Here is a 23246-nt window from a genome sequence, read left to right as displayed (position 1 = left end):
TAACTCCATTTTTTGTCCATTTACTGTATGGAAAAAGTATGTGGATATCCTTTTAGAATAATGTTCTCAGTTGGAAAACTCACTTGCTCAGTCCCAAACTGTCGCTAAAAGCAAGATTGGTACACAAGTTGACAATATCACCGTGCACAAGTGTCAACTGGAGTGGTGTCAAGGTCACCCCCTTTGGAATCTAGAGTAGTGACAATGCCACAAGTGATGCATGCTGTTTACTAACTGATGGCTTGACAGACGAGTCTGGATTTGGAGGATGCAGGCGATCTACATACACACATAATTCCTATTGCAAAATTTGATGGTCTGGGGTAACAAGAGTCTGTATTTGTAATTTGCATGTTCTTTTAGAGGTGACCACTATTATGCTGGAATTCTGGGAAAATCTTCGCATTTTACTTCTGAGACGTTACTCAGATCATTGCTCTAGCTCTTGTACTATCAACATATAATTGTAGGTTGTCGGTAAACTGGGCAACAAGGAGACCAACTGGTAAAATATAACGGTTGTTCCAGGACATGTTTGCTTTTTCTCTCACTATCTAAACGCTTTTTAATTAGTGTTAACACACTGTCTCTATTTAACAAAGACAGTTTGAGTTTGTAACTGTAACTTGCTCATTCATTGTGCAAAAATCTTGCTTTAGTGGAAAGCACTGAATGCTTCAGCAATAATTGATTTTGATACAAAACGGTCTGAAAATTAAATATATATATATATATGTATATATGTGTCTTTTTGTTACTTTCCCCATAAGGAAGGTGAGACTAAGCTATAGCATGGCAGTTGATAATGACCTGGTGCTTTTGTTTTGAACAAGCAAAGATATCTCTCCTTTGATTTTTTTTTGTCTATAATTCGAATTCCATGACAGAGAGATAGAAAGTTACTTTTATAATGAGGCTTTAGTTAGAGATGCAGGCCAGGTCTTGCTTTACAGCACAATACAGCTATGGAAAATATTTCAGAGAAAAGCTCAATTCTCTGGTTAATCTTGAACCTCCTTTGTGCAATGTTGTGAGATATGTGGCCTTTGCCTCACACATGACGCAGTTTTACTTCAGAGCATGCAAGTTCAAGGCAGTTTCTAGATGAATGAGAAACCTCAGCCAATTAATAAAGCTATAGCCAGAGCAGCTCAAAAAGATTTGAAATATAAAAAAAAGAAAACTTTTCCGCAAAAAGTTTCACTCTTTTATTCTACTTCATAATTTTTTTCCTCAACATTTACACACTTTAGAGATTATGTTGCCATTGGAAATGGATGAATTCTGTATGTAACTTTAATAAATATTATATCAATTAGAATTCTGTACTATATAAGAGCTGTTTCATTGAACTCATAGATATACTGACACAGACATATATGTGTAGGTGCAGTGCCACATTTGTTATCCGGGCGCCCCGAAGCCGCCCCCATTCGCACCCCCCGCTGCGTGCATGCACATTTACACGTCCTTTTAAAATCATATACGGAGCAGTGGGGAGCAAAATTTTAGTGCACCTTGGTCGGCACCACCCCCAAATTTGTGCTGCTCTAGGTCCAGGCCTTTGGGGCCTCATCACAAATTCAGGCCTGTGTAGGTGTCTTTGTTTCTAACAGTATTCCTTTTATTAAATTAATGTACTCATTTAATTTCGCCTGGGAACTGTTCTACTCAACTAATTTTAGTTTTAAGGCAGCATAGAAAATCAAATGTAAGGGTACTAAGTTGCAACATTTTCAGACCTTAGGAGCCAGTCAGATATTGTTTAATTCTACTATCCACAAAGATGACTGTTGTACAGCTACTCTGACTTCCAAATCAGTTTTTCAGACAAAACATTTCATCAATGGATGCCCTGGCCTTGGATCCAATCGTATCGCAGAATGATCAGTTAAAACTAAATGTTGGTTCAAGAAATTTCTAAGTTGCACCTTGGGCCTATGGCATGCATCATTCAAGTATATATACACAGACAGAAGCCACGCAACACTTGCAAATTATTTTGCAATTTAATTACTTTAAAAAATTCATGTATGGACATGTGTAATAGTTATTAAATGTTCTTTTTTCTTAGGTTGGAACGTACTAATACCTTACTGACTACACTGCCTTAAAGCAAGGATGCAAACTTTTTATGTCTAACTGCAAGTCATGTTGCATGTTTCTTTTTGAGATGACCCATGACAGCAACAATGAAGGTGTATTCTCAATGATATTTAATGTAAAAAATTATAAGGGAGATTTCTAAAAGGCACACACGACACAAAGAACTTTCTGCATGGGCTCCAAAACTAACTGGTGTCTACATCCATATATGTAAAGACTGGACAAAAACAGGTGCATTCCATTTAGAGAGCATATATTATATTGTATGAAATATGAAATAGCAATGATATTGTTGAATGGGGCTGCCGCCTTACTTCTCATTTGTGTTTTTGTTTGTTGGTCAGTGGTGGAAAATAAAGCACTACATAGACATGAATTAGCTCTTCAAGGTTAATAAGGTTCATTCCATGCATCCTTAGAGGATTGAGAACTAAAGTTATCCGAAATGTGGAGTTGTTAAACAGCTGCAGGATCAGTCTGCATGTTTGAATTATGAAAACACAGACAATAAAGAATGTTGTTATTCTCTAGGATAGTGCTGTCCAAGTTTTAGCATCTGTTGGGCGATTACCCACTATACCTTATATTCACAGGCTGGAGTGTATTAATATGTTGGTTTCATATAAAATCTACAGAGATTTGGCAGGTTGCAGGGAGCCCAGCAAAAAAACATTTGGAGGCATACATGTTGCACCATGTCTCAAGCTGAATAGGGACAGCAGGGACACTAAGGGGCTTATGTAATCAAATGTTTTTCTAAATCAACACTTGCATATCGAATGCTCGCCCTTTTATTAAAAATTTGTTTGAATAAAGAACTCAAATACCTCAAACTTTTTAAGTTAACAAACTCAGAAAACTTTAAAAAATTGAGAAATTCAAGTGACTACCATTGACTTCTATAGAAACTCACAAGCTTCTAGATGGCAAATTTTTACATTTGAGTTTTTGGGTTTTGTGCACTTAATACCAGACATTCAAGTTTTTGAAATATAATTCGAATTCAAGGTTTATTAGTGCAAAAAAAAAAACAAAAATCAAACTCGAACATTGAGAGAAGACTGAGCATTGGGTTCTACACTTTTTTGTAACTACTTTCCTGCAATGATTCAGTTGATGCTATTGAGCATAAGTCATTCTGCATATTATACAGGGGGGTTTAAATCTGATAATCATATTAAGTACTTACCCCTCCTCCCACAAAGGACCAAAGAGGTGGCATCAAGTTTAAATGAAATTATTTTCAGTTTCACTGCTCTGCATACTTGCTGCAAATAAAAAAAAATTAAGATTCTGAATAGACAAAATGCATTGTAAGAAAAAAAGCCTATTTATTGGGTTGCAATATATATATATATATGCATATACTGCCTTTTAAGAGTAAGAAAAAGATTTTCCTACTGAATAAGAAATTACCGATTGGTTTCAGATAAACTATTATACCCTGTAAGTAAAAGGCAAGGACAAAGCAGCACCCAGGATTTCTGTAAGGGCAAGAGCAAGAGCTACTTGCAGGATCGGACTGGGGGGTGAAGGGCCCACCGTGGCTCCCGCCCCGGGGCCCTGCAGTGCCCCCCCCTGCAGTGGCCCCGCTAACCCCCCTTGCATGGCCCCCCACCCAACGTCCTCCCCCGAGCGTGTAAATTTAACGCGTCAGTGGAGGAACAGTCGGGCAGAGGGAGCGCCGGCAAGGGTTGTGTCTGGCCGTCTGGGCCCACTAGAGCCGGGGCCCACCGGGATTTGTCCCGGTGTCCCGACGGCCCAGTCCGACCCTGGCTACTTGTCAAAACTACAAAAAACACACTACTGATTATTGTCTCTACATGTGTTTTAGCAGAGAAAATTCTCAGTATTTTCTATGGCAGTGTATTTTCTGGTGTTTTGTAGCTCCGACAAGTAGCACTGTGTTTCATAGCCCTAAATGTTAGGTAAATGTATCCAAATAAGTTTTCTGCACCAAGATACTTATTTATTTGTGTGGCCTTTGTGAGCGAGATTGCTTTATCTCATGTTTAACAGTACTGCTCCTCGCACTAAGAACAAACACACAATGCAATGCTGGGGGTAGCAAGTGCTGTGTCTGTCATGAAATGTTGGGGGGGGGTAAGTACTGTGTTTGTTATTAAATGCTGGGTGGGGGACAAACACTGTTGTGTCACCTGTTTGGGACACTTTGTGCTTGTCATAAAATGTGAAGAGAAATGCAGTGTGTCTTTTATAAAATGCCAGGGGGCAAGTACTGTGTCTGTCATGAAACACTTAGGGGGCAAGTACAGTACTGTGTTTGTCATGAAACGCTCAGGGGGCAAGTACTGTGTCTGTCATGAAACGCTCAGGGGGCAAGCACTGTGTCTGTAATGAAGTGGTTGAGGGGACAAGTTCTGTGCCTTTTTGCCAGGGGGCAAATACTGTGTCTGTCATGAAATGCTGGGGGGGGGGGCAAGTATTGTGTCTTTCATGAAATGCTGGGGGGGGGGGGGTTGTCACCGGTTTGGGACATGCTGTGCTGCACAGTATGGCTGCACATTATCTGTCATGAATGCTGGGAGACCAAGGAATGTGTGGGATGTGGTATGCTCTGCCACCCTTGACCAGATAAGCTTTGTCGAAGTAGCTGTTTTTATGGCTGTCCGTTGGCTGTATGGCTGGAGACCATGACAAGTTTTGTGAATTGCTGGTTAATGGGTTCCCAGTTAACTGCTCTAATGTGAATAAACTAACCGCTCTATACCAGAGAAGGGTGCTTCCCCTCCCACCCCCCACCCATAGTACCTGTTAAGCCAATACCTTCTATGGCATGGATTTGCAACAATGTCATATTTCACATATAATGTACCCTGAGAAACTGAAGTTGCAGCCACCATCTACATCAGTGCCCGATGGGCATTACTTTTGCTAGTATTTTAGTATTTTCTTAAGCTAAAGCTAAACCCTGACCATTGAACTGGTTTTTAGTCAGATAAAGAATATTTTACAAGTGTCAAGAGGTCGACCAATACATTTTTCAAAACATGCCTTTGCCTGGTTAATTATATTGAGATGTGTGTTGAGCAGGTTCTGTTTGGAGGTGGTAGTATTTGCATCTATAGACTTATACAGTTTAGGAGAAAGCTTTTAATTCAGTTCCATTGCTGTACTAAGTAATAATGCAGAGCAAGCAATAAATGGATGCATTAAGTTCAGAGCAGATGGTCTAGTTATTTTGACTTGAAAGGCTGAGCTAGATCAATGTATTTTTTCCATATAAGTAGTACAAATGATTCTGTGCTATCACAAATAGTCTCAATTATTGAAGATCCATAACCAAATTTTATTATCCACAAAATACTGCAAAAGCAGTAAAGCTCTGCAGCATCTTAAGGCGATTAGCCATGTTTTTATATTACATAGTATGATCTGTCGTCTATTTGCATTATATTCTATTTTAATGCCATTGTGTCAATCACAAAAACATGTTAGCAATCAATTTGCTTCCTTTTAGCTATCGGTTTCAAGCCATGAATATATGACTTTTTTCATTAAGATGTAGAGTGAACAATCATTTACTGCTGTTGCTATGGTTTAAGGGCAAATTTAAATATGTTTTCTGATTTCACTTGGTTTATACACTGCATATATAACTCAAATGAAGAATTTAATGCTGACCAAAATTTATTGGATCAAATTGAGAAATATTTCCGCATTACTTGAGGCACTCATTTTGAATGTTAGCACCCAGTGTCTAAGAGGAAATGCTGCTCTGATTTCCTAGATCCCAATGGATGTTGTCAGGCGTGTTTACGGCTGCTGGCAGCGTTCAGTTGTGGATCCAAGTAGAGGTTTGACTGCACTATGGGTACTAGGATAAAATGTTTTTCCTTTGTTATTCAGTTGGTTAAAGCTTCAATTTTTTATTTGACTTCATCCAAGTATAGTAGGGTGTGTATCAGCTTGATACACACCCTACTATAAAAAAGCACAGTGCTACGCCAAGTTAGTCTTCAACAAAAAGGCATAATGTTTTAGTGAAGGGCAAGGTGCAAAGTTCAAGGCACAAACAGTGCACACCCTGCTCTTCACTTACACACTAAACACAAATCTTTGCACTCCACAATGGAGTGCAAAGACCTGCACTTCTCCCCTGAATACAGCAGTTGCCTGTGTTTGGCATCACAGTAATCATGAGATGCAGGCTCGGGGTAGCGTGCAGGCTTCTCCTATCAGACCCGCTACACAACTTAACTAAGTTAGGGAGTGCCGACAGGTGAAAGGTCTGAACTTAACCCAAGTTCTGACAAGTTCTATCTTCATAAGTAAATTACTTCTAGAGACCTTTTACTGTTCATTTTACAAAATAATACAAACAATACAAAGTAAAGACATACCCCAATATGTAATAAGTGGCACTAAGTTTGCCCAGTAGCAGTAATCAATAGCAACCAATAAGATGTGTTCCTTTAAACAGGTGACCATTAAATTCTACCTGCTGATTGGTTGCTATGGGTTACTGCTCCTGGGCAAACTTAGTGGCTTTTATTACATAACTCCCATAAATGCATACCACCCAACACAGTTTCTTTTTTATGGAAAATACCCATCTAAATAGGTATTATGCCAACATTTTGGCAGAAAGCCTTTGTACTTTTTTTTATTATGAACAGTAAAAGTGAGCCTTTTGCAAAATAATATACCCCTTTTTTAAAATACACTGTATAGTATTTCTATTTTCTGTGTCTGTCTTTATTAGGGGTATGCCCCCTCAATAATTGTAAATAATGTGCAAGAAAGGTAGCACTCTGCAAACTTCCCACAACACCATTACTCCCTTCCAAGAATAATGGGATGTGCATATCACGCAGATCTGACACACTTATGGCACATTTTTAAACAAGGAATATAAAGATGCTTTTGTGGCCTGTGGTGGATTAACTGAAGTCAGTAAAGTGTTACTTTGGTTACCTGATTGTGATCATTGGCTGGTTTTCAAACTTTTAGAGAAGTAAAAAAAAGATTTATTGTGGTTTTAGATTTCTTAAATGACTTTGGATGGAATCTGTCCACAGGAACAAAACCTCAACTTCTAAATATGTGTGTGTTTCTCTTACAACATGTAAAAAAAAAACATGTTTAAAGTAAAAGCTATTAGTTCTGTTACGTGCAGAAGAAGGTTGCCACATTCATCTCAGCTACACAGGTGTTTTGCCTTACACGAACTATGGGTTTTTTTTTTATTTGTGCCTAAAGGCTTCTCAGATGGGGGTGACCTTCATTTATCATGCATAACAGTCACTTAGGGAGATGTTAGTACAAGGCAGACTTGGTATCTGTGCCTTATGTATCAGAAACATAAACGTTTAAGGCTTCCGTATATGGTGCAGGTATCAGCCTTGCTTAAACCAGGAGCTAGTCGACAATTAAAAAAAAAAATAAAAAAAATAAAAGTAACACAGTAGCTTTATTACTGTGAAAGTATTGTCATGCACCCCAAAAAATCATACAGCTCTATAGTGAGACTGCCTATATAGCCAAGCTTTCTTTACAAGAGGCATAGGGCAAAGAACTTAGCTGTCTATTCAATTCAGTAATGTTGATTGTAAATACATAATGTACTTAGAATGAATAATTAAGATTCTTATTTCTTTCAGCTAATATTTCATAAACAATAACAAAAAAATGGTTAATATGAAATATATTATATATTATCAGTATGTATGTATGTATGTATGTATGTATGTATAAAAAGCAGTATATCAAGTAAACCCATATCCAGGGCCAGTTTCCATGTTTTTCATATTTTATGAAACTCTTAAAAGGCTTAATCTTGATAAAACACTTGCAAAAATAGAATTAGAACAATTTAAATCTTTTGCAAACTTGATTTGATAAATCCGAATCACAATTTTGTTTTTCACAATTGTCATTTTTTTTTTTCGCCGCAATCTCAAACATTAATAAATTTTCCCCATAAGGTCAGATTTAGAAATGATTTTTTTCCAATGTTATTTTACAATGGAAATAAAGCAGAAAATATTTTGCAAAATTTTGATCTGCAAAGTTACCCAATGCAATTGGCAGTTTCAAGAATCAGTTGTGTCATACTTAGTAGACTTGCAAGGTTTATACTCATAAGCTCTAAGAGGTAGGGACCTCCTTCATCTTGTCTCTCAACACTTGTGATATTGAATTCAATTGTATTATTTTCTCTATTTTATTACTGTTTTATTCTCGTTCTATTAATGTATTAATGTGCAGTGAAAAGGTAGTGCTATTTAAATAAATATATTCATTCCTTCATATGAAACAATTGAATTTGACTTTTTTAAATGGCGAAACACTTTCTAATTAAACAAAAAAAATCCAATTTAACACTGCTGGGAAAATGCAATGAACCCAGTGATAATACCCCTCCAATATATATGTAAAGGGACTTTTTTATATTCATTTGATTGCATTTTTACTGCATCTTAATATAAACTTTTATTTTTTATTTTTTCATATTTTTATTTTTAAGACAAATATCAAAATTTGTGCAGTATAGACATCATTTGACATGTGTACAAAAATTCCATTATAACAAATATATTTGTATATTATTTTTAACCAGACATAAGTATGCAACAGGGGTTTATCCCCTTGTTAATGTCTTTAACAGTTCCATCACATTTGCTAACATACTGTGACATTCAAAACTGTGGGTTAGAAATCTGGAATGTTACATCTCATTGATAATCAAGGAATGAAAAATTAATAAGAAACAGATAAATAAAAGCCCTAAAAACCAGAGATAAGAGTCAAAAATAACCTTTATTATACATTATATTTAAGCAAAACCTGTTCCTGTTAGTGTAAGAAGGCAGGTAGATAACGTTCCATTAAACCTGTATGTTATGCAAGGTTTCCACACTCTCTGAAACATTTTGGATTTAATTTTAAAAATGCATTGCTGACAATGAACTGATTTACAATATTTTCATATCATCAAGCTTTTTTACTGTTTGATGCTATGATACAATATGCCTGTATTCATAGATACGAGCCTCAAACTGAAACATATATACAGAATATTTCCCCCTCCCCCCATTGTTTCATAGACAAGGGATTATTTTATGAATGAATCAAATCCAACGGAAATGATATTTCAGATATTAATAAATGAGGTCTGGCCATTGGAAGATTAGATATATTAGTTATTCATCTCAAGGTAAGATAGGTGACAAGAAAAAAAATCTAATATCCTGAAAACATTTAATAACATAGGATAATGGTATTTCACAGTACAAGGAACACCTCCTTTAATAAGCTATGTGTCGATCAAATTAACAGATGAGGATTTTGTTGGCTCTGTGATTAATAAAAATGTACATTATGAATAAATGATAACAAGTGTAGCAATATGAAAATGCCTGGATCAGCATTGCAATGACGATTCCCTTTATAGCATGAAAATATATATTCCTTGACATAATGTGTTGGATTTTCTTTAATTAAAGGACCATGTGATGAATACAGAGGGAGAAATATGTTAACCAGACAATGGGATCTGCAGTGCAGATCTTTTTTATTTTATTGCAATTATGTGTATTGGTTTCACTTGTCTCAGAGTAATGAAATTTCACCTACATTGTAAAAAATTGAGAGAATTCATTATTCTGTTCCCTCACAAGCATAATCGTATTCAAACATTAACACTGCAGCCATTCATTTAATCGGCATTTCTCAAAAATATGCTACATTCATGTCATTATAGAATCAAATTAATAAATTCATTTTTCTGTTCTTTTAGAAAGCAAGCAAGATATACATTTTTGTGTTAGTATTTAGCACTATAGGGTTCATTTATGTCAGCAAGTGCAGCAAGGAAAGTGCAATTTTGCCATTTTCTTTCCATAATGGAGTGTTTCCCCCCAGGACTGCGGTTGCAAGGGGGCAATGTACCTGATGTAGTTGTGACGGATGCATCAATAATAACCCAACTGTTGGAATTTTTCCAAGTCTGGTTGACATCATTTTGGTGTTCGGTAAGAGAGTGATGTGTGAGTGTTTAGAGGCAATTGCGCTATGCCTATTGGGAACCATGGAGCTACATGGTGTTGAAGGAACATTTGCGTTGGCACAGCTACAACTGTGCTCAGAACATGCGGCAGGAAGTACTGAGCGGTGCCAAGCACAGGTATATGGAAGAGCAAGGGGTGCAATTCTGATGCATGTACCTTTAATAAAATAAATAAGTGGGTTTAACGCACAACTGACTGCAGGGAAATTTGCAGGAATGTAACTACAGATGTAAATGACCCCTTCTGTCTTTAGTAAAAATCACCAAACCCAGCACACTCCTTTACATATAAATACATACAAAGAGGAGAGACACAAACACATATAAAAGAGTGGATCAGCAATGCAATATTTCAAGAGCTGTATAATTCTGTGAACATAAGATACAAGGGCTCTAATACCAATTATCTAGAAAAATGTCTGTAATTTCTCATATAAAACAAGCCCTTTCTAATTTTTGTTACACTTTTTCTCTCTTAAAAATAAGATGTTACCTTGTACTTCATATTACTGTGTTGGCTTAATGCTCAAATTTTTTTCAGCAGCCTGATGGCATGGCACTTCATTTTACAGAAAAGCACTTATCTTGAAAATGCCAAGTTTCTATCATCCCAGATCTCATACATGTATTCATAGTTTCGTAGTTTTTTTTAAGATCATGAATCAGTGGATATATAGTGCTCTTATTTTACTTAAATATATATTTGTCTTGCAGCCTAAATTGGAAATTTGTGATGTTAGCTATCACGATGGTTACTTTGGGGTTAACACATTATCTCTGTGAAGGGGGTTCGTCCAGGGTGAGTCTTTTAAGTGATTTTTAATCTCTTTGTTTAGTATTTTGATAAAGGCCCCAGGTGAAGACTGAAATGTTGATTCAATAAAAGTATTGTTCAAAGTACTGGTGTGCATCAGCCATTTTTGTATTATATATATATATATATATATATATATATATATATATGTATATGTATATGTTTCATTCTCCAAACTTCCTCCACTTTGTCTTGTACTTCATTCATTGTGGTATCACTGTAGTAGATTATCAGTTAACCTCTGTGCTGTTTAAGTGAAGTGTAATAGTTTATCTAAAAGATAGAACTAAGGGCCCAGAGGTATGTTGCAAAAGCATACTTTGAGTAAAAGAGCAAATTGAGCAAATTTGCCCAACAAGAGTCTATCACAGGGCAGTTCCACATTAAGGGGGTGATTTATCTATGTTCAAATTTGTATTTTTTACAAGATTCAAGGTCTTTTGCTTTAAAACTCCCAAAATTCGAATTATGGTTCAAAAACTCGAATGTCCGATATTTATTAAGTTTTACTTGAATGTAAAACTTCAGCTTCCAAAAGATTTGAGATTTTTAAGTTTTTTTTTAATTTGTAATCTCACAAATTCAAGAGATTCAAACATTTTTTTATTCAGACAAGTTTTCCATATTAATGCGAGTGTTAGTGGGGAATCAAACTTTGGACTGTGTTCAGAACTGTGATTACATTAACCTATTGCTCTTTGAGCAGGGCTTGGTCAGTTTGCCTGATGTGCATCCATTATCTCCACCTGCTTCCCTCTTGTTTCCACCTATCTTGTTAATCCCATGTGTTGCTGGTCTAGCAATTAGGGGCCTTTATAACCTTGCTCCTTGCTTGATCATTTTTTCTCCTGAGCCTGATCTAGCCTGTTATCCTGTGAGTCCTACCTGATTCACAGCTGATTCCTTTGCCCTGCCTGGTTCCTTACTCCTGTTGTCCAGTTCACCATCCAGTGCCCAATTCCTGTTTTCAGTGGATTTGCTGGTTTTGACCTCTAGCCTGTACACTTGACCTAGTTTACCTATTGCCAGCCCCAGACTTCAGTCTGTCGTTTGGACTCTGCTCATCTTCAACCAGTCCAATCCTTTGACCTGTTACTGGACTTTGCCCCAGCCTGACGTTAGCCTCTACCCCAGGCCTGTATCTCAAAATATTTGATTCTGTTTGCTATTTCTGTTTGGTTTATTAAACCTCTTTTCAACATACCATGGCCTCCAGTCATTATCCAGCCATAAAAAGGCATATTCGGGGTTACTCAGCACACCAGCTTCTACCTACTGGTCACTCACCAGTGGTCAGACCTAACAGCAAGTTTATTCAAATTAGGAAAATACTCTTCGATTCCCAAACTCAAAAATTGATAAATAAGCCCATAAGTGTTCCAATGTGCCTTGTTGCCTACAAACCCTCCAACACCTATATGATATATTTGTTAATATTCCATAAAGTCTGTCTTGGGTGGTAGTAGTAACAATTAAGCAAAATTTTATATATGTTTTCTTTATATCATATACAGGTGGATTTTTTTTGCACTTTCCCATATATCTTCCCACTCATCATAGGGTAGAGTGGCTATGAATTTCTCCTTCCAATAAAGCATATAGAAACACTTTGGGTAATTATCAGAAGGTATCATGATTAATATGTTGTAGATATTGGTGATCGTTTCTGTTTAGGGGCTGCACTGTAAATTGTTACCTTTTAGGCATAGTTTGCCACTTGTACATATTGATATTGAGGTATAATAGTTCATGCCATTGAGATTTATTTGCAAACAACCAAGATTTTAACATCAGGCCTGCTTTGGACTTGAGGTGCATCTTTTATCATTTTGTTTCACACTTAATTTCATATTTAATTAAATGTAAGTTATGTAAGTAGTTATGTTGTATTTACCAATATTGCATATTTGTCTGAGTAACATTGTTAATGCAGTCTTTTTTTATTAACCGAATTAAGTGTTTATAGCGAAAATGGAATGTAATTACAAAATGCTTATATATGAGCAACAGACATTTTAGTATATAGAAATACTGCGATTATATATGAAGATATCAAAAATGATTTTCTGCTTCATCTGTGTGCAGTTTCCAGTCCGGGTAGGTTATGTGTTACATATATGAAGTGGCTTATTATGCCGGAGAGCACATTACACTGCACAGCTGCAAGAGAGCCACAGCTGAACTGGTAGTTCTTTTCCATGATAAACAGCTATTAAGCAGTCAGAGCAAACCCTCATTAAAACCTCTGACATCACCCTAAGGGCAAGTGAATACAGAACAGCAATTGCTGAATTGCATATGAAAATTATAGTTTTATTGTCTGTTCAACTGAAGGCTTTGCTCTGACTCCTATTTCAGTCAGCTCGGCTATAAAGAAGCTATTCTTTCCTGGTACAAAAAAGCACAGTACACCATTGTAATGTAAGAAACAGGCACTGTTTATGTATTCGATAGCCTTGTTCACAATAGTACTAACAGTGAAATGACCCAGAAGTTCCTATTTTAGCAGCTGTGAAAAAATAAAGTCATAAATAAGAAAATAAATTGGTCACAACCAAGAATGCAATTTAAGAAGCAGAACGAGATTCCGTTTTATTCCATCCTTAGTTCAGCAAGCAGGATTCATAGGTGGGAACCATGTACTTTATATTTATGAAAGCATCTTCTCCGCCATGGCGCTCAAAGGCTTCCAGTGTCTCCTGAATTAGGTCGCCGATATTTTCACGCTTTTGTTGGCTGTAGTCGATTCCATCTCCTGAATTAACTGCAGAGAGAGAAGGCAAAAGGTCTGTTATTTTTGCAACAACTCGACACTTTGACATGATATAAAATGTTTTTATGGTACAAATGCTACCGCTTAGTTCGGAACTATATAGAAACTGCACAGAAATGTTGTACTCATTTCTCTCCTCGGATTAAAATCCCCAGCTTGTACTACTCATAGTAATATGTCAGCTCTGTATGTCACTGCCCTTACTTCGTACAAATGTCACTTAATAACTTTGTGACGCGTGATGTAAAATAAAGTGTCAAACTTATCCAATAGCTACAAAACTAGGTAATACTCTGAAAATGTGTTTTAATGTTTTTACAACATGCATAAAAAAACTTTGTTTTACTGTGTTCTAGCTTTTAAGATGTGAAAATGACAATACTGAAATGTTAAAATGCAAATGCACAATATTTGTATTATTATTTGTATGCAAAGTTTCATTAAACAGCTTGGTCCCCTTCAGAAGGTACTGCATGGCTGAAAAGGAAAGTATTTTGGATCTTCTGACATGGTGAAACACAGAAATAAGGGCCCTGAAGCAATTTGCCCTGAAATGGAGTAATCCATTTATCCAGGTCTGGATTTGTGACGAGGCTGAAAAGGCCCAGGCCTAGGGCGGCATAAATTTTGGGGCAGCATGCCACCCAATCACACTTAAATTTGCTCAAATACGGAGTACTGGGGACGGGAAGTGCAGAGAACCTCAGCGCATCCCGTGTCCAGTGCTCTGTATGCGAGGTGTAAGGATGCACATGAGAGTGATCAGGAGGGGGGTAGAGAATGGGGGCGGCCTCTGGGCACCTGAATGAGAAATCCAGTGCTGCATTTATCCACAGACCTCTCCTATAGATGTGCATGGAAAAATCCAGACTCATAAGCAGACTCCCTTATTTTTGAAGAGGTACTGTTTTCCTTTGGTTAATGTTAAATATGGAGAGGGAATTTACCAAAATGGGAAAAGTCATGCAAGGCCCACAGGAAAGTGTCAGCAGGGACAATGGTTTATGAATGCCTTTAGATGTATATTGCTCATTTCATGGTGTGCCTGGTTGCACAGAGCTAATTAACTGATATTATCTATTTATTCTATGTCTCCCAGTCACAAAAATACCATGAGTTATCTCTCTCTGTTATATTAGTCTATATAATGAAGACGGAATAGATGAGATGCTCAGATGGCAATGTACAGAAATACTTTCCTAGGTTGCCAAGGGAATGCTGGTTCTATAGTAGAATTACCATCACCTGACGAATGCTCGAAATAATATACAGCTATAGGATCTATTTTAAAGAATGCTGATGACCTGGGGTTTCCCAGTGATCTTTCGGTAATTCAGATCTCAATACTAGTGATGAGCGAATCTGTCCCGTTTTGCTTTGCCATAAAATTCCCAAAATGACAAGAAAATTTGCAAAAATGGTGAAAAATCTGCATTTTTTGACACGCGACTAAACAATCCACCAATGGCAATATGTGGAAATTCACTGCAATTATTACGATTACTTTGCCTCTAATAAGGATCTAATGATCAAATACAAGGTTCTGTTTTATTACTATAGAAAAAAAGAAATATTTTTTTTTTTTTAAAACATTGGAAGTTTTAAAATGGACTCTATGGAGCTGATTTATCCACGTTTGAAAAACATTTTTTACACTGATTGAAATTTGTTCACACTAAAACTGATCAATTCAAATTATGGCTTCCAAAACTCAAATGTTCAATATATATTAAACATAAAAAAATGTAGCATCTAAAAGCTTTTGCAAGTTATGTAGAAGTAGATTTTTTTGCCAAAAATTTTCAATTCAAATTTTTCACATTTTTTTGAGAGTTTGTAGACCCATTGCAAGTAATGAGTAGAATACAAATTCAATGCAATAATGGGTTTCCAAATAATGGATCCCATACCTGTATGAGCCTAGAAAAAACAGTTATTATAATAAACTGAAAATCCAAATGTTCTGTCGCATATATGAGTTGGGTGTCCCTGAAGGGAAAGTGCCAGTCCTGCAGAGTGCGGTGCTACCATAAAGATAAAGAAATTAGAGAACGTAACTCATTCTGACTTATACCAAACATTAAGGCACAAAGCAACACACATATTCATACAGGAAAGATAAAAGGATGCTTTGTATTGCAATAAGACAAAAAGCAAAATAGTAGAGGTATTTTGCAGAAAGCAGAGCAACATCACATAACTTTGCACTGACGTGAATATTTACGACCCATTTTAATTATTTAAAGTGCTTTTACAAGCATCAATGTGACCTACAGCCATAGAGGACAACCGCGCAATCAGCACTAAGTTGTTCAGATGACAGAATTTCTGAGTTATGAAAAGACCAGTGCCAGCTACAGTATGATACATTCTTTTAAAGGAAATATCTCTTTTACTGACATGTTCCAGGTTTTCACAGGAAATGTTCAGTGTTATGTTTAAAAGCTTTCTGGCATATGACCAGATGTGAGACTAAGCCCTGTAACTTATTTGTATTGATTCCCCCCAGGCTGTGCATCCATTGGGGCAGGGCAAATACTAACAGATTTGGGTTACCTTTGCTTCTTGAGGTATTGGGTACAGAGTTTTTTACCTTGTTCCAAGCCCAACACCACAGCAACAATGGGAGAAGGCATCTTGCTGGCCTGCAGGTATGTGACAGTGCATTCCATTACTGCCAGGAAACTCACAATCTGAACATGTAAATACCATTTTAATTCCTACAAACTCAACCAAATGAGAGCTATGGATTCCAACAGATGCATGGGCACAGATCAGGCCCAGATCATATACTATTTTGACAAAGGGAGGACATACCAACTATCGGGGATACAGCCCAATTCACAATTCATTTTTTCCTTTGTCCACATGACACTGAATTTGTGGCAAATGGGCACTATACTCTATTAACTAAACTAATTGCAGAACTGTGGTTATTGCACCAGAACACCTACTGTATACTCACCCTCTATACCCCTCTATACAGGTAATAATAAACACCAAATAGTTGTAACTGGCCTGTAAAACACTGGCCAAACCCAAAGAGCATCATGCCATGCCACAGACTGCTAGATAAAACACACCCTATGAATACTTGCAATATGACTATAATCCAAGAGCCTGTGGTCAGTCTGCACAAGGAGACAATGGCTAAAACTGCAAGGTTCATAGAAACCCTTGGAAAATGAATATAGCAGAATGAGAAGAAATCTACATTGATCTCTTATAAATTGGAGTACTGCATAAAAAACGGTATAGTGGCCATTTAATGTGTATTTAGTATCAATTTTCTTATAGATGGAATACGTACATAGAAGAAATCAATAGCCACCTGTATTTAATAAATCACAAATTCCTAGTCTTGCTTTATAAAAAAAATTATCAGCACTTTATGAAGCTTTCATTTTTCTGAAAATACTTGATATTTCCTTCTGTCACTAGTGGAAGACAATTTTAACAATAGGATTCAACTGAAACAGCCAATTTAATGTTGAGGTCACCCGCCAAGTACAATGCTACTTATTTTATAAAGCAGCTAAAATTACGGAAAATTCCAGTTAAAAAAAAAGAAAAGATGAATGTATTGAAAGAGAACAATACATCTCTGTGCCTGGCATAGCAAGATGGATGAATCAGACCGATTTGCTCCAAACACATAATGTTAAATATGCAATCATCATTTGTTTTGAAGCAAATTGAAACTGATATACAAGGTTTGCCACATATGTCCTTCCACACTGAAATTTATATTGGCACACCAAACAGTGATAGCATTCTCAGATGCACAAATCTGGTATCCATGACATGCAAACATTGATTCGGGATGTAAATGCTTACAGGGCTTCTCTTTGCGGCGGCATTAATCAATGAAGCGGAAATTGCAGTGAGTATATTTGTCACAGTAGATTTCCAAATAAAATGTCTGAAATATTCAGCATGCATTAAGGGTGCTGAATATTCCCTGGTAGCAATCAGAGCCTTATTATTGCTAAAGTACTCCACAAAACCTGTTTTTCCTTAACATTTCTTAGATGCTTCGTTTGATTGCATCAGAAAAGCAAAAAGACTTTCTGGAAGTTCACTCAAGAAGGACTACATTGAACTAACAGCACTTTGGGGCTAATTATACATCTTATACCTGTTGTTAGTTTTGTATTATTTGATTTTAGTTGAACTAGTAATATGTAATGCGTGCAAAAGCACCCTACACATGTAGGCGGGGAGCTGGGGTGGGTGTAGGGTATTGAGGCAGCCAGCCTAGGGGCGCACTGTATTGAAATCTGGCTCTGAACTCAAAAATAGCTGTACACATGGGCTTCCCATGGGTTTACTTTATAATATAATCTCTCTTATTGCCACAAAGAGCAATACATTTATCTATATGATGATTTTGCATATCCCAAGTAAATAAGGTCTGGAGCTGAAAATGAAACTATGGTGAGTTTTCAGTTTTGCTGCCAAAATATGAGCATTTTCTGCAGTAAACTTATTTTGGTGCTTGTAGAGCTATACTTTGTTGTCCTTCTTCCTATGCTAAACCACAACTAAATTGCTACTACTACTGCTAATAATAATAGAAAAATTCCATGAGATGACTATGACAGTTTTGAACTACTAAATAGCAACATAGTTCATTTAGTTATGAGTAATGTATGATTGTAAGGCTTGATTTCTTTTAAACTCATATCCATTTTATAAATATGAGAATGCCTTTAGCCCAAGGGTGAAAGAAGAAATACTTCCACAGGCATGGCACCAGTTCGTTGCTAATGTTGTTATTCAGGAATGCACATAAAGAATTTTATGGATTAATCTATAACACAAATAAAAAATGTAATTACATTTACGGTAATGGTAGATGTAACCGATTGTCCGGTGACATATCTGATATTGCCCTTCCTTCTGCTATGCTCTTCAATTGCATCTACCTGTCAATGCACACGCCGGGTACATAATGACCTAAAAACATTCAAGTGCCATATCTGCCGCTACTCTTTATGGTTTATATGTATAGTGATTACAAAAAGGTCATGTGTTGCATTGGATAATAAAAATACAAAACCATCTGCGCTCTTTCTAAAGCTGGTTATATACAGAGTCATCTGCTAATTTGGCAAAGTTTCCAAATGAGTGGATCATTGCCTGATATGGCCATGCAAGTGATCAGGGTAGACCAATGAGCCACAGACCTCTTTGCCTGATCATTAACTGTATGTATCCTGAAGAGATACTCATAAGGAAAGAAATTGTTTTGGCCTCATAGATGGGGAAATAGGGTACTGATTTGGTCAGAGTAGCTAAAGTGACAGCAATTTAAGAGAAATAAATGTCCGTATAATTCGTCTTTACAAGCCTATACTTATTGATAGAGAAAATCAAAATAGAATAGAGACCTTTGTGGGTCTGTGTTTGTAGACCCATGCCCAACTGCACCCACTTAACCACATTGTTTTCAACATCAAGTTAAACCACACCCCCCCAACCTAAGCATCACTAAAGTGACATCATGCAACGGACTGTTTCCCCCAAATAGCTTACCATGCAGGGGTGCCCAGACTTTGTCACCCTGTGATCTACTCTTGCCACCTGGCCTCAATCATGAGATCTACCACAGTTAAAATAGTGCAACGTCTATCATTTGGAACAATAAGCAAGAAGATATCAATCGATGTTTAACAAATGCATATAGCAATAAATAAATGCAGTGCCATATTCACATTTTAATGCTCAAGTTTAATTTAAAGGGATTGTAGTAGTTTTTACTTCCATTCTTCATCTTCTTCATTTCTACAGAAACCTGTATATAGTGGCCTGGTGGGGACAATCTTCTATACTGGGATGAAACAACAAAGGCATCAGTCTTTGTAGTTTCATCCCAGTATAGAAGATTGTCCCCAACAGGTGGCTTGAGCAGCCACACTCAAAAGCTCCAGTATGCTGGGGGGAAAAAAGAAGTGGCGGGATGTCATCCCACTGCATTCCACCTCGAGGTCTACCAGAAACTTTAAAGTGATCCACAATCTACCTTTTGGAAACCTCTGATCTAATGGGTACCGGCAGACCGATGAAGGATAGTCCAACTGAGTCTGGACCATTTTGCAGGTATTCCACAGGGACCCAACCTGTTGCAGGACTCTATTACAAAATAATATAGTAGTAGTAGACACATTTATATATATGATGAATGCATTATGTATCACATATTATTACAGTGAGTTAGAGTTAGAAGCACCTATTAGCATTGCTTATGCTATGCTGGGTGCATATAGTCATCACTGGCGGAAACATATGTTGTTATAAACGTGGTTTGATCCATGCCAAGATAAACATTCATTGTATGCGTTGAAAGAATATATTAAACCTTAACAAGACTCTATCAGAATATATGGATAGTATTTATACAGGTTCATTAAGTGCAACAAGCATATGTTTTCAGGAAAATGCAAATAAAAATGCACTATAGAATAAACAGGTTTATCAAACAGTATGTTCTGACTTAATACCAAATGCGGATATATGAAAGGTTGAATTTCATTAGGTTTTTACAATGGTATATATTATGATCTGTCATCAATTAATTCATTCCTTGATGCTGCTGGACTACAGATGCTGTGTTGTGCATGTAAATTAGCCTCAAAGGCATGGGAAACATACACGCATTTCAGTGTCTATTCTTCAGTCATAATTAACCACTCCTTTTATGGATCTTAGAGACTGAAAATATGAGAAAGTCAATAATACCTTACAATGTGCAGCCAAAGAAATTCCTTTCAAAAATATAAATTCAGTTTTAAAAATTGTGTACTTTCATGCTTAGATGTTAGGATGGTTTTCTTTAATTTATATCTAGTGACTCTTCTGGATGTAATAAGCCCAATGTTATGAAATATTTCAATATACTTATAAGGTATATTCCCTTGCAGAGAGGTTGTGCTATAACCATATCTACTTCTCCAATAAAACTAAAGCATAGCCAACAAAGTTCTGAGTAAGAAAATGTAAAAATTGTTATTTTTCTTACAAATACAACGGAACGCTGATAGAAGACCTTCTTGGTCTTCAGTCATGTGACACAAGTGTCATCACTAAGCAACTGGTGACATCACAAACATTATCCTAATGATGGCCCCTAGGATTTGGTGGTTTGAAATTCAAAGATATATTTATTTTTATCTGTAAGTGCGGTTGGAGTAAATATTTATTACTGTGTGACTTGTACCTGGATTGTGCCTTAGGGTTTGGCAAGTGCCAATATATGATTGATTTTTATATATAAATATATAATTCAGCAAAAATATCAAAATTATTAGATTGGTTCCAGACCATGTTTTAATGGCTTTGACATCTGTGTTTTTTGGGGGAATTTTTCACCACATGAAATGTTATTAAAACTATTAGAAATGATTATTAATGCAGCACGCACAAACGCACGTCATATTAGCCATACACGCCATTACTTTCAGAAAACTACTGTTGTGAAAATGACCATTTCCCTGCAAACTGGAGGCTGCATCACTCTAGGGCAGGGGTGGGCAAAGTTTTTGGCTCGGGGGCCACAGTGACTCACAGGCGGGCCAGACCGGGCCAACGTCCTCCCACCAGCTCCCCCCCCAGCATCCTCCACCCCCCGACCTGCGGCTCCCTCCATCGCTCGGCTGAGTCTGTTTCCCGGCTCCCCGCTGCATCCTTTTTTATGGTTGCGCCCCCTGCGTATACAGCACGCACGAAGCGCAACCAATCAGGGCCCAGAAATTATTTAAAGGGACCCGGTGTCGGCGGCCCGGATTAAAAAGGCCAACGGGCCGGATGTGACCCGCGGGCCGTAGTTTGCCCACCCCTGCTCTAGGGCCAACACATACTTGAATAAATCCCACTGCAAAGTCCATATTGTGTTGCCAAAAGCTCATTAACTGTACTTTTCTATAATTACCCCCTGCTCCAAGTAGATGTTAATTTTCGCACAGACTAATGTGATATTTAGCGTGTCTATGTGTTTGTGAATCATGCATTAGTGTTATTTCTGCGCAAGAATTAACGCAATGAGTTAAAATTAATGTCTTGCGATCATGCATTATTTAGTGCTTGTGATATGCGACTTAACGCATGCGATAATACTTTAGCGAATCGTGCTTTTTTTCACGTCAATTTTAACGCAAAAAAGCATGCAATGACGCTTATCGCACTTTAGTGAATCAACCGTACAGGAAGTTAACATCAGTTAAGGAAACTTTCTAGGCCTCATCTACCATATAAATCATAGTTTTTCATGCTAAAAAAAGGAAAAGAAAAAACGCCCCGCTGACTCCAATGCATCAAATGCATGTTGTACAAGGAATAACTTGAGAAAAAAAACTGCCACTGACTTTGGATTTGGAACAAGAAAAATGTCCATTGACTTCAATGCACCGGGCTCCAGTATGTTTGCTGAAATTTCTGCAAAATTTTGCAACTTTACAAATGTTTCCGCAGTTTTTCAAATTTCAAACAGGGCATTTTTACTCATCACTGTTGGGGTTTTGGTAGCACTTTTCAGTCAGTGAACCCAGTAAATTAAATGTTAAAGGTACAATACAGCATTTGAGATATTTTGAATTGTCACCAAAAGGCAAGGAACCTAAATTTCCTTTCTGTTGCTTGTCTGGGAGGGTATGAAATTGATTTACGCCAAAAAGATAGTTTAGGTTGGATTTAGTTTCATAGTGACTGCAATGAGAAAATAACGGAATCAAAACAGGAGAAAACATGAGGATATTATACAGTTAAAAGAAACAGACTTCACAGAGGACTATTCTCTCAGCTGCCCATTACAGTATATAACACTATTTTCAGTAACGCTTGCAAAAACCAGTCATATGTCACAGTGACGTTTGAACACATGGAGAAGTTTTGCTAATGATGCAAGCCAAATACAAATACACTTGTGATTTGCTCTTGAAACAAATACATTGAAATCAAGCCAGAATGACAGCTGTTATCACAGTTTCCCAGTCCCCTGAAATATGAGCCAAGATCAAACGGAATCCATGCCTACTTCACATTTTTTTATTAAAGTACTAATATGAAAACAAAGCTATTGTTTTTTTATTTTTTTTCATGACAAATAACAGAAGGTGATGTATTAAATCTTTGTAAAAAAGGGAATTGAAATGTTGTCTGTGTTTGTGAGAAGCTTTATTGCTAGAATAATAAGGCAGAACTTTTCAAATTGTCTGTGTAGCAAAAAAAAGATCAATAATGGAACAGTATTTGCTAGAATAATGTTGCAGAGCTTTGGATATGCTTTGTCCCTGTCCCTAAAGCAGGCAGTAAGGACAGGGCCCTGATAAAGGCTGCACATCCTGCCACTCCTACCTTGCGCCACAGAATGAATCGGGCGGGGGGTAAGAAGGTCGCCTACGTGCCTCCCCCGACCACCCCTCTCAAATGGAGCTCTGCCTAATGCAACACATCTGCCTTTTTTGCCCAATGCATGGGGCATTGTACATGAGCCCTGTTGTGTTTAAAGGAACTTAAGGCCTCAT

General features: G+C 37.0%; 1 protein-coding gene across 2 annotated transcripts in view; it reads right to left on the bottom strand.

The window, feature by feature from the left end:
* Window positions 1–13369: 13369 nt before the first annotated feature.
* pacrg (parkin co-regulated) overlaps window positions 13370–23246 on the bottom strand; it is a 288572-nt gene continuing 278695 nt past the window's right edge. For both annotated transcript variants that reach the window (XM_018093769.2, NM_001112922.1), the window contains one exon: window positions 13370–13716. In XM_018093769.2, the coding sequence (XP_017949258.1) occupies window positions 13556–13716 (161 nt within the window). In that variant the 3' untranslated portion in view covers window positions 13370–13555. The remainder of the gene's footprint in view (window positions 13717–23246) is intronic.

This window comes from Xenopus tropicalis, chromosome 5 (assembly GCF_000004195.4).
Source record: "Xenopus tropicalis strain Nigerian chromosome 5, UCB_Xtro_10.0, whole genome shotgun sequence".
Classification (NCBI taxonomy): Eukaryota; Metazoa; Chordata; class Amphibia; order Anura; family Pipidae; genus Xenopus; species Xenopus tropicalis.
Note: the sequence above shows the minus strand (reverse complement) of the source record. Positions and strands in the feature narration are given on the sequence as shown.